Source organism: Salvelinus namaycush, unplaced genomic scaffold, assembly GCF_016432855.1.
Source record: "Salvelinus namaycush isolate Seneca unplaced genomic scaffold, SaNama_1.0 Scaffold1255, whole genome shotgun sequence".
Taxonomy (NCBI): Eukaryota; Metazoa; Chordata; class Actinopteri; order Salmoniformes; family Salmonidae; genus Salvelinus; species Salvelinus namaycush.
In genome coordinates this window covers 6932-22151 of record NW_024057959.1, presented here as the reverse complement: position 1 = coordinate 22151, position 15220 = coordinate 6932, and the positions used below count along the sequence as shown (strand labels likewise).

The 15220-nt window shown below is 48.2% G+C and overlaps 2 protein-coding genes across 2 annotated transcripts in view; one reads left to right on the top strand and one right to left on the bottom strand.

The window, feature by feature from the left end:
- The window catches only part of LOC120036226 (metalloprotease TIKI1-like), a 34473-nt gene extending 29593 nt beyond the window's left edge, over positions 1-4880 (top strand). Inside the window, exons 3-4 of the mRNA XM_038982706.1 lie at positions 4321-4535; positions 4799-4880. Coding sequence (XP_038838634.1) covers positions 4321-4535; positions 4799-4880 — 297 coding nt within the window. The remainder of the gene's footprint in view (positions 1-4320; positions 4536-4798) is intronic.
- A 3264-nt stretch (positions 4881-8144) lies between these two features.
- LOC120036225 (extensin-like) lies at positions 8145-10715 on the bottom strand. Its single transcript, XM_038982705.1, has one exon. The coding sequence runs from the start codon at positions 10713-10715 to the stop codon at positions 8145-8147; it is 2571 nt and encodes an 856-aa protein (XP_038838633.1).
- Between the last annotated feature and the right edge of the window lie 4505 nt (positions 10716-15220).

Below are 15220 nucleotides of genomic sequence, written 5' to 3'. Positions count from 1 at the left end.
ACCAAAACGCAGAGTGATATGAATACATCTTCTTTTATTAGAGACGAAGACGAAACGAACACTATACAAACTAATACAAAAAAACAATAAACCACGAACGTGAAGCTACAAACAACAGTGCGCACACAGCTACTAACGTTAGACATAGACAATTACCCACAATCACCTAAAGCCTATGGCTGCCTTAAATATGGCTCCCAATCAGAGACAACAATAAACAGCTGTCTCTGATTGAAAACCAAACCAGGCAACCATAGACTTTCCTAAACCTCTCTACTGAACACAACCCCATACACTATACAAAACCCCCTAAACAATACACACACCCTAAACTAGACAAAACACACAAACATCCCATGTCACACCCTGACCTAACTAAACTAATAAAGAAAATCAATATAACAGAGGCCAGGGTGTGACAAATGTTGTTGATCCATCCTCTGTTTTCTCCTATCATAGCCGTATTAACTCTTTAACTGTTTTAAAGTAACCATTGGATTGATGTTGAAATCCTTGAGCAGTTTCCTTCCTCTCCGGCAACTGAGTTAGGAAGGACGCAGGCCTGTATCTTTGTATTGCTACACCATCCAAAGTGCAATTAATAACTTCACCATGCTCAAAGGGATATTCCATGTCTGCAGTTTTTTATTTTTACCCATGTACCAATCGGTACCCTTCTTTGCAAAGCATTGGAAAACCTCCCTGGTCTTTGTGGTTGAATCTGGGTTTGAAATTCACTGCTCGACTGAGGGACCTTACAGACAGTTGTATGTGTTGGGGTACAGAGATGAGGTAGTCGTTCAAAAAAATCATGTTAAACACTATTATTGCACACAGAGTCCATTCAACTTTATTTAGGCATCGCCATAACAACGAGGTTGAATACTTATTGACTCAAGACATTTGTGACTCGTTTTCAGGAACGTTGCGCGCGTCACAACTTCACACGAGAGCCATTTGAACATGAACTTTTGTTTTTATTAAAAGGCAGAAATGCCTTCTGGAACATGTGAACTTTCTTGTGCCTTAATAACAAACATGTATGTAATCTGAAAAAACGAACACAATTTTGAAATTACGAGCTTAGTTTAGCCACAGAAAAAGAATCTTTCCAACAATTCTTTCTAAAACTGCATTTTTGAAAAATATCACGTAGTAGTAGAACTGCATAGTTGTTGCTCTCCACTTTCTGAAGGACTGTTTTGAAATCAGTGGAATTAGAGTATGATATCTAAGGAGAGTATGATATCTAATTCTCGCGTTTGATTGCAAATATGCAGACAGAGTCGAAAAGAGAACATGCTGTTGTATAAAGCACCTGTCTCCGGATTACATCTTCAAACTAAGAGCAACCATGGCATTCATGACAGAGAGTGCGAAACATCCATCCATGTATATGGGTAAGATAGTCTAGCTAGCTAAATTTTCAGATATTACACGTTTCTAATTTTCTCAGAAAGTTGTTTCCATTTCAAGTTAAAGTGTACTGTTAGCTAGCTAATGTTAGCTGGCAAGTTGTTGTTGGCTAGCTCGCAAGCTAACATTACGTGTAAGATCTGTTTTGGTTATATTATTTGTATCTCAGAGTCATTTGCATTGCTAGTTATAGCCTAATGTTAGCTAGCTAACGTTGAACCTGGTTGGTTAGCTACCGGCAGATTCATGCAGGGTAGTAACGCTATGAGTTGGGATTATGGTTAATTGTTTAGCTAGCTAGCTACATGTCTAAACAAAAGACTCCACTACGCAAGTAACCATTTCAATAGAATGTTTATGATGTCACTGTGACATAGCTGTGACATAACTGTCGATAGACATAGCTGGTAAATTTGCTCTGGCTATCTACTCCGATCTCGTCTGAGTGTGCCAGAGGAGCAGAATTTACGAACACTCAACACCCTGTTGAATATGGCCTGTGTCAGTAAACATTGGCGAAAAAGCGTAATTAAATTGTCAGCAGTACAGTTAGTCACCAATGCTCTGGATAACATGAAAACAGCCTAACCAGCTCTGCTAGGGAGAGTAAAATGGTCAGAGTGAGCTGTTCTCGCTTTGGGTCTGGAAGTAGCTAGCAAGCTAGCCAACGTTAGCCAGTTAGCTTGGGTGCTTGACTGCTGTTGTGAGGTCAGAACGCTCGAATCAACCCTACTCCTCGGGCCAGAGCGTCCAGTGTGCGCTCTGAAGGCTCCGAGAGCCGAATGCTCTGAGTTTACGAACTCCCAGAGCGCACTCTGAGCACACTCTGACACTCCAGACTAAATTTACGACATACCCGTAGTATACGCCAGCCTTTAGTTTTGAAATCTTTGGTTGTGATAGTACATGGCCTCACATGTGAAAGAGATGGGTGGGGCTAAAGCTTTAGAGCGTGTGGACGATGCTGAATGGGTGTAGACAAAGAAGCTCTCTCCAGCAGGTGTACCAAAACATTAAAGTGCCATTTTCTCAAAAATCTATCAACTTTCAAAACAGAATTGCTTTCCCATTGTTCCTCAACTGGAGTGTATGATATACCATTTTCTAGCTCTGTCTCTACTTTTATCCAATGTAAAAAAAACACCATTTCAAATTTTGCTACATAAGACCGAATCGAGCCGGTCGGTCACATTTCAACTTTTCATTTTTAACTAATTTGTAAACATTTCAATGATATTATGGGGTATTGTGTTTAGACCAGTGACAATAATAATCTGAATGTAATCCATTTTAAAAACAGGCTGTAACAACAAAATGGGGAAAATGTCAAGGGGTGTGAAAATGTTTTGAAGGCACTATATAGCACATAGTGTACACAGATGAAAGAGAGACGAATTCTCACACTAACCACCGCTTATCCAGTGAGACAAGAGTTCTGCAGTCTGCAATATGTATGTTTAGAAATATGTTTTAATCAAGTACTTTATTAATTCATAGCAGTGTGGAGTAGATTCCAGCACGCACGCAGGCACACCACACACACACACACACACACACACACACACACACACACACACACACACACACACACACACACACACACACACACACACACACACACACACACACACACACACACACACACACTAATAGAGAGAGAACGAGGGAGTGAGCGTCAAAGCGCACACACCCAGCCCTCATCCAACCCTCCTCCAGCCCTCCTCCAACCCTCCTCCAACCCCCAACCCTCCTCCAACCCTCCTCCAACCCTCCTCCAACCCCTAACCCTCCTCCAACCCCAACCCTCCTCCAACCCCAGCCCTCCTCCAACCCCAGCCATCCTCCAAACCCCAGCCCTCCTCCAACCCCCAGCCCTCCTCCAACCATCCTCCAACCCCCAGCCCTCCTCCAACCCTTCTCCAACCCCAGCCATCCTCCAACCCCCAACCCTCCTCCAACCCCAGCCATCCTCCAAACGCCAACCCTCCTCCAAACCCCAACCCTCCTCCAACCCCCAGCTCTCCTACAATCCCAGCCCTCCTCCAACCCCCAACCGTCCTCCAACCCCCACCCCTCCTCCAACCCCCACCCCTCCTCCAACCCTCCCCCACCCCCAGCCATCCTCCAACCTCCAACCCTCCTCCAACCCTCCTCCAACCCCAGCCCTCCTCCAACCCCCAACCCTCCTCCAACCCTCCTCCAACCCCAGCCATCCTCCAACCCCAAACCCTCCTCCAACCCTCCTCCAACCCCAGCCATCCTCCAACCCTCCTCCAACCCCAGCCCTCCTCCAACCCCCAACCCTCCTCCAACCCCCAGCCCTCCTCCAACCCCCAACCCTCCTCCAACCCTCCTCCAACCCCAGCCATCCTCCAACCCTCCTCCAACCCTCCTCCAACCCCTAAACCTCCTCCAACCCCCAGCCCTCCTTCAACCACCAAACCTTCTTCAACCCCCAGCCATCCTCCAACCCCAGCCCTCCTCTAACCCCAACCCTCCTCTAGCCCTCCTCCAACCCCAGCCCTTCTCCAACCCCAGCCCTCCTCCAATCCCAACCCTCCTCCAACCCTCAGCCCTCCTCCAACCCCCAACCCTCCTCCAACCCCCAGTCCTCCTCCAACCCCAGCCCTCCTCTAACCCAAACCCTTCTCTAGCCCTCCTCCAATCCCAGCCCTTCTCCAACCCCAGCCCTCCTCCAACCCCCAACCCTCCTCCAACCCCCACCCCTCATCCAACCCCCAGCCCTCATCCAACCCCCAGCCCTCCTCCAACCCCCAACCCTCATCCAACCCCCAGCCCTCATCCAACCCCCAGCCCTCCTCCAACCCCCAGCCCTCCTCCAACCCCCAACCCTCCTCCAACCCCCAGCCCTCATCCAACCCCCAGCCCTCCTCCAACCCCCAGCCCTCCTCCAACCCCCAACCCTCCTCCAACCTCCAGCCCTCCTCCAACCCCCAACCCTCCTCCAGCCCCCAGCCTTCCTCCAACCCCCAGCCCTCATCCAACCCCCAGCCCTCATCCAACCCCCAGCCTTCCTCCAACCCCCAGCCCTCCTCCAACCCCCAACCCTCCTCCAGCCCTCAGCCCTCCTCCAACCCCCAGCCCTCATCCAACCCCCAGCCCTCCTCCAGCCCCCAGCCCTCCTCCAACCCCCAGCCCTCCTCCAGCCCTCAGCCCTCCTCCAACCCCCAGCCCTCCTCCAACCCCCAACCCTCCTCCAGCCCCCAGCCCTCCTCCAACCCCCAGCCCTCCTCTAACCCAAACCCTCCTCTAGCCCTCCTCCAACCCCCAGCCCTCCTCCAACCCCCAGCCCTCCTCCAACCCCCAGCCCTCCTCCAACCCCCAGCCCTCCTCCAACCTCCAACCCTCCTCCAACCCCCAGCCCTCCTCCAACCCCCAACCCTCCTCCAGCCCCCAACCCTCCTCCAACCCCCAGCCCTCCTCTAACCCAAACCCTCCTCTAGCCCTCCTCCAACCCCCAGCCCTCCTCCAACCCCCAGCCCTCCTCCAACCCCCAGCCCTCCTCCAACCCCCAGCCCTCCTCCAACCTCCAACCCCAGCAATCCCCCTTGTATTGTTTACTTGTTGACCCTGGCTCAGGGAGAAATGCTCCCTCTCAGATGAAACGGCAGGCTGAGTTTTCAGGGAGAATTGCTCCCTCTCAGATGAAACGGCAGGCTGAGTTTTCAGGGAGAATTGCTCCCTCTCAGATGAAACGGCAGGCTGAGTTTTCAGGGTAATTTTGCAGGCAAAGACTGTTTATTTTTGGGGATGGGGTGTCTTTGTTTGGCTGGTAGCTGACATCATAAAAGCTGGGGAAGACTGACAAGAAGCCCACTGTTCCTCTCTGCCCTAAGTTAATTGCATTTCTCTCTTCTCTCTTTCTCTCACTCTCACTCTCTCTATCGCTCGATTTGTCTTCCTCCCAGTCGCTCTGTCTCTCTCTCTCTGTCGCTCGATCTGTCTTTCTCTGTCGCTCGGTCTCTCTCTCTCTCTGTCTCTCTCTCTCTCTCTCTCTCTCTCTCTCTCTCTCTCTCTCTCTCTCTCTCTCTCTCTCTCTGTCTCTCTCTCTGTCTCTCTCTCTCTGTCTCAAATTCAAATTCAAATTCAAGCTGCTTTATTGGCATGAAAAACATTGTGTCAATATTGCCAAAGCAACAATGTATACAATATACATTGTAATAAAATTATAAACAATGACAAATAATAATATAGAATGGCAGTAAATAATAATACAATATTAAATATAAAAATAGTAACAATAAAATGGTAACAGTCAATAATCGAATGTAATGTAATAAAAAAAATGAAACTATAACTAACTTATAACTAAATAACGGTCATCTTCACCATTACATCGGTACTACAACTACTATCATCATTACCACTACTACCACCACCACCATCATTAAACTGCTATCATTACCATTACCACCCATACCATTACTACTTGGAATGATAAACAACAATAATAATAGTAATAACAATAACAGTAATAACAATAATAGTAATAATAAGTAAGTTACTGCTTACTATGCAGATGTTATTATTCAGTGTCTCTCAGGCTATGGCAGGCAAATACATATTTGGCTGCAAGAGGAGCCATTGCTCCTTCGCCCATGAGTATTTTTAGTTTTTCCTCTGGGTTTAATAAGTTAAAATTTGGAATAAATGTAGACATTTCTGTGAATAATGAATCTCTTGGTGAGGAATATTTATCACAGTAAAGGAGAAAGTGCATCTCTGTTTCTACATCCCCTGTCGTGCAGTGACCACATACACGCTCCTCTTTGGGTAGCCATGTCTTTTTATGTCTGCCGGTTTCTATTGCCAATCGGTGGTCACTCAGCCTGTACTTGGTAAGAATCTGTCTCTGCTTCGTATCTCTGACAGAGTAGAGATATTCAGCCAATTCATATTCTCTGTTTAGGGTCAGATAGCAATTTAGTCGGTCTCTCTCTCTATGTCTCTCTGTCTCTCTCTCTCTGTCTCTGTCTCTCTGTCTCTCTGTCTCTCTCTCTGTCTTTCTTTCTCTCTCTCTCTCTCTCTCTCTCTCTCTCTCTCTCTCTCTCTCTCTCTCTCTCGCTCGCTCGCTCGCTCGCTCTCTCTCTCTCTCTCTCTCTCTCTCTCTCTCTCTCTCTCTCTATCTCTCTCTCTCTCTCTCTGTCTCTGTCTCTCTCTCTATGTCTCTCTCTCTCTGTCTCTCTCTGTGTCTCTCTCTCTCTGTCTCTGTCTCTCTCTCTATGTCTCTCTCTCTCTGTCTCTCTCTGTGTCTCTCTCTCTCTGTCTCTCTCTCTCTGTCTCTCTGTCTCTCTCTCTCTCTCTCTCTCTCTCTCTCTCTCTCTCTCTCTCTCTCTCTCTCTCTCTGTCTCTCTCTCTCTGTCTCCTGTCTCTCCCTCTCTCTCTCTCTCTCTCTCTCTCTCTCTCTCTGTCTATCTCTCTGTGTCTCTCTCTCTCTCTCTCTCTGTCTCTCTCTCTCTCTGTCTCTCTCTCTCTGTCTCTCTCTCTCTGTCTCTCTCTCTCTCTCTCTCTCTCTCCACATCTTCTGTTCGTGGTAAAAAGTCCCTCATGTTGCATCCTTTCTGGACTGGAGTTTGGAAAACTTGATCTTATTCTCCCCATAAACATAAAACATGAACTCATGCTTATAAAGTTCACTTCTCTGATTTAAGATAAACAACAACAAAAAAGGACAATTTTACATACCCCAATTGACAGCATTTTTTTGAAGTCAAAATGGAGAGTAACAGTTATGAAAACTGAACCTTTAAGACTCGGAGAAATTATATTTGCATATTTAGCATTTTACTGTACATCATGTTTATCAGACTGTGGTATCTTCCTTTGAAGTGATTATACTTACCATAATTTACAATATTACAGTCAAAATGCAGACTAACAGGACCAGCAATGCAATACTGAAACCTGGAGGATCATAAAGGAATTATATTTTCATATTTTGCATCGTGTTTATAAGTCTGTGGTGTCTTAATTTGATGATTCTTATACCTAATTGGTAGAATTTTCAAGTAAAAATGTAGAGTCGGTCACGAGAACTTTAGAACATGTAAAGGAATTCTATATTTTTTTTCTTTTTTGCATGGTGTTTAAAGGTTTGTGGTGTGGTGGTTGTGGGTTGAGGACGGTACTGCCCTACAACAATGTCTCCATTAGTTGGTTTCTATAGCCACTTAACTAACCGCCTGGGTGAATCATCTCTCACCACAGCACCGCCAGATGCATCTCTCTCTGGGGTTTGGGATGATTCTGTCCGCTGCTATTTCCCCGCTAGATGGATAAAGTGTTTTTGCCTTTTAAGTTGAGCACTACGGTCATATTTTAGGTAAATGAAGGAAGCCTGTATGTTTTGATCTTTCTGTGCAGTCAATGTGTTGTTTTTTTACATACATTTCCACACTATGAGGTTGGAATAATACTGTGAAATGGTAAAAGGATGATAATGCCCCTTTAGTGTAAGCGCTGTTTGAAATATGAGCTTGTTTTGGTAGGATGGCATTTTGGCCTGCCTGATGACGTCACTAGTTTTCAGTTTTTTCCTTCCCAACTCAGACCACTCCCAGACAGTCCTAGAAAAATTATTGCTTGCGAAATTGCTCATTGCTAAAAAGCTATTTTTGACCATTTGAATTGAAAACAATCACAGTAAGGTACTTAATTGTTAGCCAGAAATGATTTGATTTCGAGATGAAAACGGCTGCAGTGGACCTTTAAGGCCAGGACTTGGGTAGGTTAGGGAGGAGTGGTCCATCACAGTGGGGGTTTCTCCTCTCCCAGCTGTACAACTGTGGCCTCTGGTAGTGAATCCATTGTGGCTCCTGGCCCTGGGAGGGAGGTATTGCTCCCTGGGAAGGAGATTGATCCCTGGGAGGGTGGTATTGGCCCTTAGGAGGGTGGTATTGGCCCTTGGGAGGGTGGTATTGGCCCTTGGGAGGGTGGTATTGGCCCTCGGGAGGTATTGGCCCTTGACGAGGTATTGGCCCTTGGGAGGGTGGTATTGGCCCTTGGGAGGGTGGTGTTGGCCCATGGGAGGGTGGTATTGGCCCTTGGGAGGTATTGGCCCTTGGGAGGGTGGTATTGGCCCTTGGGAGGGTGGTATTGGCCCTTGGGAGGTATTGGCCCTTGACGAGGTATTGGCCCTTGGGAGGGTGGTATTGGCCCTTGGGAGGGTGGTATTGGCCCATGGGAGGGTGGTATTGGCCCTTGGGAGGGTGATATTGGCCCTTGGGAGGGTGGTATTGGCCCATGGGAGGGTGATATTGGCCCTTGGGAGGGTGGTATTGGCCCTTGGGAGGGTGGTATTGGCCCTTGGGAGGTATTGGCCCTTGACGAGGTATTGGCCCTTGGGAGGGTGGTATTGGCCCTTGGGAGGGTGGTATTGGCCCTTGGGAGGTATTGGCCCTTGGGAGGGTGGTATTGGCCCTTGGGAGGTATTGGCCCATGACGACGTATTGGCCCTTGGGAGGGTGGTATTGGCCCTTGGGAGGTATTGGCCCTTGGGAGGGTGGTGTTGGCCCATGGGAGGGTGGTATTGGCCCTTGGGAGGTATTGGCCCTTGGGAGGGAGGTATTGGCCCATGGGAGGGAGGTATTGGCCCATGGGAGGGAGGTATTGGCCCATGGGAGGGAGGTATGTATTGGCCCTTGGGAGGGTGGTATTGGCCCTTGGGAGGGTGGTATTGGCCCTTGACGAGGTATTGGCCCTTGACGAGGTATTGGCCCTTGGGAGGGTGGTATTGGCCCTTGGGAGGTATTGGCCCTTGGGAGGGTGGTATTGGCCCTTGGGAGGTATTGGGCCCTTGGGAGGGTGGTATTGGCCCATGGGAGGGTGGTATTGGCCCTTGGGAGGTATTGGCCCTTGACGAGGTATTGGCCCATGGGAGGGTGGTATTGGCCCTTGGGAGGGTGGTATTGGCCCTTGGGAGGGTGGTATTGGCCCTTGGGAGGGTGGTATTGGCCCTTGACAAGGTATTGGCCCTTGGGAGGGTGGTATTGGCCCTTGGGAGGGTGGTATTGGCCCTTGGGAGGGTGGTATTGGCCCATGGGAGGGTGGTATTGGCCCTTGGGAGGGTGGTATTGGCCCTTGGGAGGGTGGTATTGGCCCTTGGGAGGTATTGGCCCTTGACGAGGTATTGGCCCTTGGGTGGGTGGTATTGGCCCTTGGGAGGGTGGTATTGGCCCTTGGGATGGTGGTATTGGCCCTTGGGAGGTATTGGCCCTTGGGAGGGTGGTATTGGCCCTTGGGAGGTATTGGCCCATGACGAGGTATTGGCCCTTGGGAGGGTGGTATTGGCCCTTGGGAGGTATTGGCCCTTGGGAGGGTGGTATTGGCCCATGGGAGGGTGGTATTGGCCCTTGGGAGGTATTGGCCCTTGGGAGGGAGGTATTGGCCCTTGGGAGGGAGGTATTGGCCCATGGGAGGGAGGTATTGGCCCTTGGGAGGGTGGTATTGGCCCTTGGGAGGTATTGGCCCTTGACGAGGTATTGGCCCTTGGGAGGGTGGTATTGGCCCTTGGGAGGGTGGTATTGGCCCTTGGGAGGTATTGGCCCTTGGGAGGGTGGTATTGGCCCTTGGGAGGGTGGTATTGGCCCTTGGGAGGTATTGGCCCATGACGAGGTATTGGCCCTTGGGAGGGTGGTATTGGCCCTTGGGAGGTATTGGCCCTTGGGAGGGTGGTATTGGCCCATGGGAGGGTGGTATTGGCCCTTGGGAGGTATTGGCCCTTGACGAGGTATTGGCCCTTGGGAGGGAGGTATTGGCCCTTGGGAGGGAGGTATTGGCCCATGGGAGGGAGGTATTGGCCCATGGGAGGGAGGTATGTATTGGCCCTTGGGAGGGTGGTATTGGCCCATGGGAGGGTGGTATTGGCCCTTGGGAGGGTGGTATTGGCCCTTGGGAGGGAGGTATTGGCCCATGGGAGGGTGGTATTGGCCCTTGGGAGGGAGGTATTGGCCCATGGGAGGGTGGTATTGGCCCTTAGGAGGGAGGTATAGGCCCATGGGAGGGAGGTATTGGCGCTTGGGAAGGTGGTATTGGCCCTTGGGAGGGAGGTATTGGTCCATGGGAGGGTGGTATTGTCCATTGGGAGGGTGGTATTGGCCCATGGGAGGTATTGGCCCTTGGGAGGGAGGTATTGGCCCATGGGAGGGAGGTATTGGCCCTTGGAAGTGTGGTATTGGCCCATGGGAGGGTGGTATTGGCCCTTGGGAGGGTGGTATTGGCCCATAGGAGGTATTGGCCCTTGGGTGGTATTGGCCCTTGGGAGGGTGGTATTGGCCCATGGGAGGTATTGGCCCTTGGGTGGTATCGGCCCTTGGGAGGGTGGTATTGGCCCTTGGGAGGGTGGTATTGGCCTATGGTAGGTATTGGCCCTTGGGTGGTATTGGCCCTTAGGAGGGTGGTATTGGCCCTTGGGAGGTATTGGCCTTTGGGTGGTTTTGGCCCATGGGAGGGTGGTATTTGCCCATGGGAGGGTGGTATTGGCCCATGGGAGGGTGGTATTGGCCCATGGGAGGGTGGTATTTGCTCATGGGAGGGTGGTATTGGCCCATGGGAGCCTGGTAGTGATCCATTGCCAGCCATACATGTATTTTTTCTTATAGTGACTCTTTATTTAAAACGACTCTTTATTTGTAACGACTCTTTATTTATGACGACTCTTTATTTAAAACGACTCTTTATTTGTAACGACTCTTTATTTATGACGACTCTTTATTTAAAACGAGTCTTTATTTATAGCGGCTCTTTATTTAAAACAACTCTTTATTTAAAACGACTCTTTATTTAAAACGACTCTTTATTTAAAACGACTCTTTATTTATGACGACTCTTTATTTATAACGGCTCTTTATTTATAACGGCTCTTTATTTATAACGGCTCTTTATTTATAGCGACTCTATTTAAAACGACTCTTTATTTAAAACGACTCTTTATTTAAAACGACTCTTTATTTAAAACGACTCTTTATTTAAAACGACTCTTTATTTGTAACGACTCTTTATTTATAGCGACTCTTTATTTAAAACGACTCTTTATTTAAAACGGCTCTTTATTTAAAACGACTCTTTATTTAAAACGACTCTTTATTTAAAACGACTCTTTATTTATGACGACTCTATATTTATAACGACTCTTTCTGTATAACGGCTCTCACTATCACGTTTCAGGTAAGACCCAGATGCAGACAACATTGAAGTAACAACAGTTTATTAATCGAACAGGGGCAGGCAAAAGACAGGTCAAGGGCAGGCAGAGGTCAGTAATCCAGATAGGTGGGGCAAAGGTACAGGATGGCAGGCAGGGTCAGGGTCAGGGCAGGCAGAATGGTCAACACCAGAGAAACTAGGAAACAGGAACAACAAGAGGGAAAAAAACGCTGGTAGGCTTGACGAAACAAAAAGAACTGGCAACAGACAAACAGAGAACACAGGTATAAATACACTGGGGATAATGGGGAAGATGGGCGACACCTGGAGGAGGGGTGGAGACAATCACAAAGACAGGTGAAACAGATCAGGGTGTGACACTCAGTGGTAGACACGATGGTTAAGGTCAGAGCTCTGGTCTGCTGCTATGTTGTGTTTAACACATGCTGTCCTCTAGATTAACATGATGTCCCTGGGTCAGATTAACATGATGTCCCTGTGTCAGATTAACATTATGTCCCTGGGTCAGATTAACATGAGGTTCCTGTGTCAGATTAACATTATGTCCCTGGGTCAGATTAACATGAGGTTCCTGTGTCAGATTAACATTATGTCCCTGGGTCAGATTAACATTATGTCCCTGTGTCAGATTAACATGAGGTTCCTGTGTCAGATTAACACGATGTCCCTGTGTCAGATTAACATGATGTCCCTGGGTCAGATTAACATTATGTCCCTGTGTCAGATTAACATGAGGTTCCTGTGTCAGATTAACATAAGGTTCCTGTGTCAGATTAACATGAGGTCCCTGGTCAGATTAACATGATGTCCCTGTGTCAGATTAACATTATGTCCCTGGGTCAGATTAACATTATGTCCCTGTGTCAGATTAACATGAGGTTCCTGTGTCAGATTAACATGATGTTCCTGTGTCAGGTTAACATGAGGTTCCTGTGTCAGATTAATATGAGGTTCCTGTGTCAGATTAACATGATGTCCCTGTGTCAGATTAACATGAGGTTCCTGGTCAGATTAACATGATGTCCCTGTGTCAGATTAACATGAGGTTCCTGTGTCAGATTAACATAACGTTCCTGGTCAGATTAACATAATGTCCCTGTGTCAGATTAACATGAGGTTCCTGTGTCAGATTAACATGAGGTTCCTGTGTCAGATTAACATGATGTCCCTGTGTCAGATTAACATGAGGTTCCTGTGTCAGATTAACATGAGGTTCCTGTGTCAGATTAACATGATGTCCCTGTGTCAGATTAACATGATGTCCCTGTGTCAGATTAACATGATGTCCCTGAGTCAGATTAACATGATGTCCCCGTGTCAGATTAACATGAGGTTCCTGTGTCAGATTAACATGAGGTTCCTGTGTCAGATTAACATGATGTCCCTGTGTCAGATTAACATGAGGTTCCTGTGTCAGATTAACATGAGGTTCCTGTGTCAGATTAACATGATGTCCCTGTGTCAGATTAACATGAGGTTCCTGTGTCAGATTAACATGAGGTTCCTGTGTCAGATTAACATGATGTCCCTGTGTCAGATTAACATGATGTCCCTGTGTCAGATTAACATGATGTCCCTGTGTCAGATTAACATGATGTCCCTGAGTCAGATTAACATTATGTCCCTGTGTCAGATTAACATGAGGTTCCTGTGTCAGATTAACATGATGTCCCTGTGTCAGATTAACATGTCCCTGGTCAGATTAACATGATGTCCCTGTGTCAGATTAACATGATGTCCCTGAGTCAGATTAACATGATGTCCCCGTGTCAGATTAACATGAGGTTCCTGTGTCAGATTAACATGATGTCCCTGAGTCAGATTAACATTATGTCCCTGGTCAGATTAACATGATGTCCCTGTGTCAGATTAACATTATGTCCCTGGGTCAGATTAACATGATGTCCCTGGTTTAACATCCAGCCTCCAGATTGATGTCTGTTTTGGTTCTGTTTGTATTTTTAACCTCACGATCTTGTTTTTTCAATGGACATCTGAATTGAGTGGCTCCATTATTTTGTTGCTGTTGCGAAGGAGCCTTGTGGCATGCGTCCCAAATCGTACCTTATTCCCTATGTAGTGCACTACTTTTGACCAGGGCCTATAAGGAGTCCCATACTGCTCTGATCAAAAGTAGTGCACTTACATAGGGAATAGGGTGCCATTTGGGACCTACCCCTGTGAACACTGGAGCTCTGTGGAGCCCGACAGCTCTGTGGCTCTCTCCCTGCTGTCCGCCCTCCCTACGTCGGAGGCGGTGTTGATGGGCCTCGCCGCCGGGGGCCTGGAGGGGCCCGGGAGGGGTTGTCATTCTAGGTACTCTCTTTTGTGTTTGAGTCTGATTCTATCTGACAGGCTAAATATTTGGCTGTGGCCGTGCACCAGGGTAAACTGGCTCCCACAAGAATGTTGTTGCAGAGTGGAGCACACCAGGGGTGGTGGTTGGTCCAACTGATCTAATATCAGACAAGTACTGCGTCCCAAATGGCACCCTATTCTCAAGGACCTTCAGAAAGTATTCACACCCTTTGACTTTTTCCACATTTTGTTCCAACCTGAATTTAAAATGGATTAAATTGAGTTTTGTTTTGGTCACTGGCCTTCACACAATACCCCATAATGTTTTGGCGCAAATCCAATCCAATACATCACCGAGTACCACTCTCCATATTTTCAACCATTGTGGTGGCTGCATCATGTTATGGGCATGCTTGTCATCGTTAAGGGCTGGGGAGTTTTTCAGGATCAAAAGAAAGGGATTGGAGTTAAGCAGAGGCAGAATCCTAGAGGAAAACCTGGTTCATTCTGCTTTCCACCAGACACTAGGAGATTAACTCACTTTTCAGCAGGACAATAACCTTAAACACAAGGCCACATCTACACTGGAGTTGCTTACTAAGAAGACAGTGAATGTTCCTGAGAGGCCAAGTTACAGTTTTGACTTAAATCTGCTTGAACATCTAAAATGGCTGTCTAGCAATGATCAACAACCAATTTGACGGAGCTTGAATAATTTAGAAAATAATAATGGGCAAGTGTTGCACAATCCAGAACGTTTCTCTGGGTAAGTGGCTGCTGTGATAGGAGAGAGAGGAGAACCTAGGATCACTCCCTGGCCCTGGTCTAGGCTGGGCAGAGGAGAACCAAGGATCACTCCCTGGCTCTGGCCCTGGTCTAGGCTGGGCAGAGGAGAACCAAGGATCACTCCCTGGCTCTGGCCCTGGTCTAGGCTGGGCAGAGGAGAACCAAGGATCACTCCCTGGCTCTGGCCCTGGTCTAGGCTGGGCAGAGGAGAACCAAGGATCACTCCCTGGCTCTGGCCCTGGTCTAGGCTGGGCAGAGGAGAACCAAGGATCACTCCCTGGCTCTGGCCCTGGTCTAGGCTGGGCAGAGGAGAACCAAGGATCACTCCCTGGTTTTGGCCCTGGTCTAGGCTGGGCAGAGGAGAACCAAGGATCACTCCCTGGTTTTGGCCCTGGTCTAGGCTGGGATTCTGCCTTGTCTGGGAGAATGGTCTCTCGCCCCCTCTTATCTCTCTCTCTCTCTCTCTCTCTCTCTCTCTCTCTCTCTCTCTCTCTCTCTCTCTCTCTCTCTCTCTCTCTCTCTCTCTCTCTCTCTC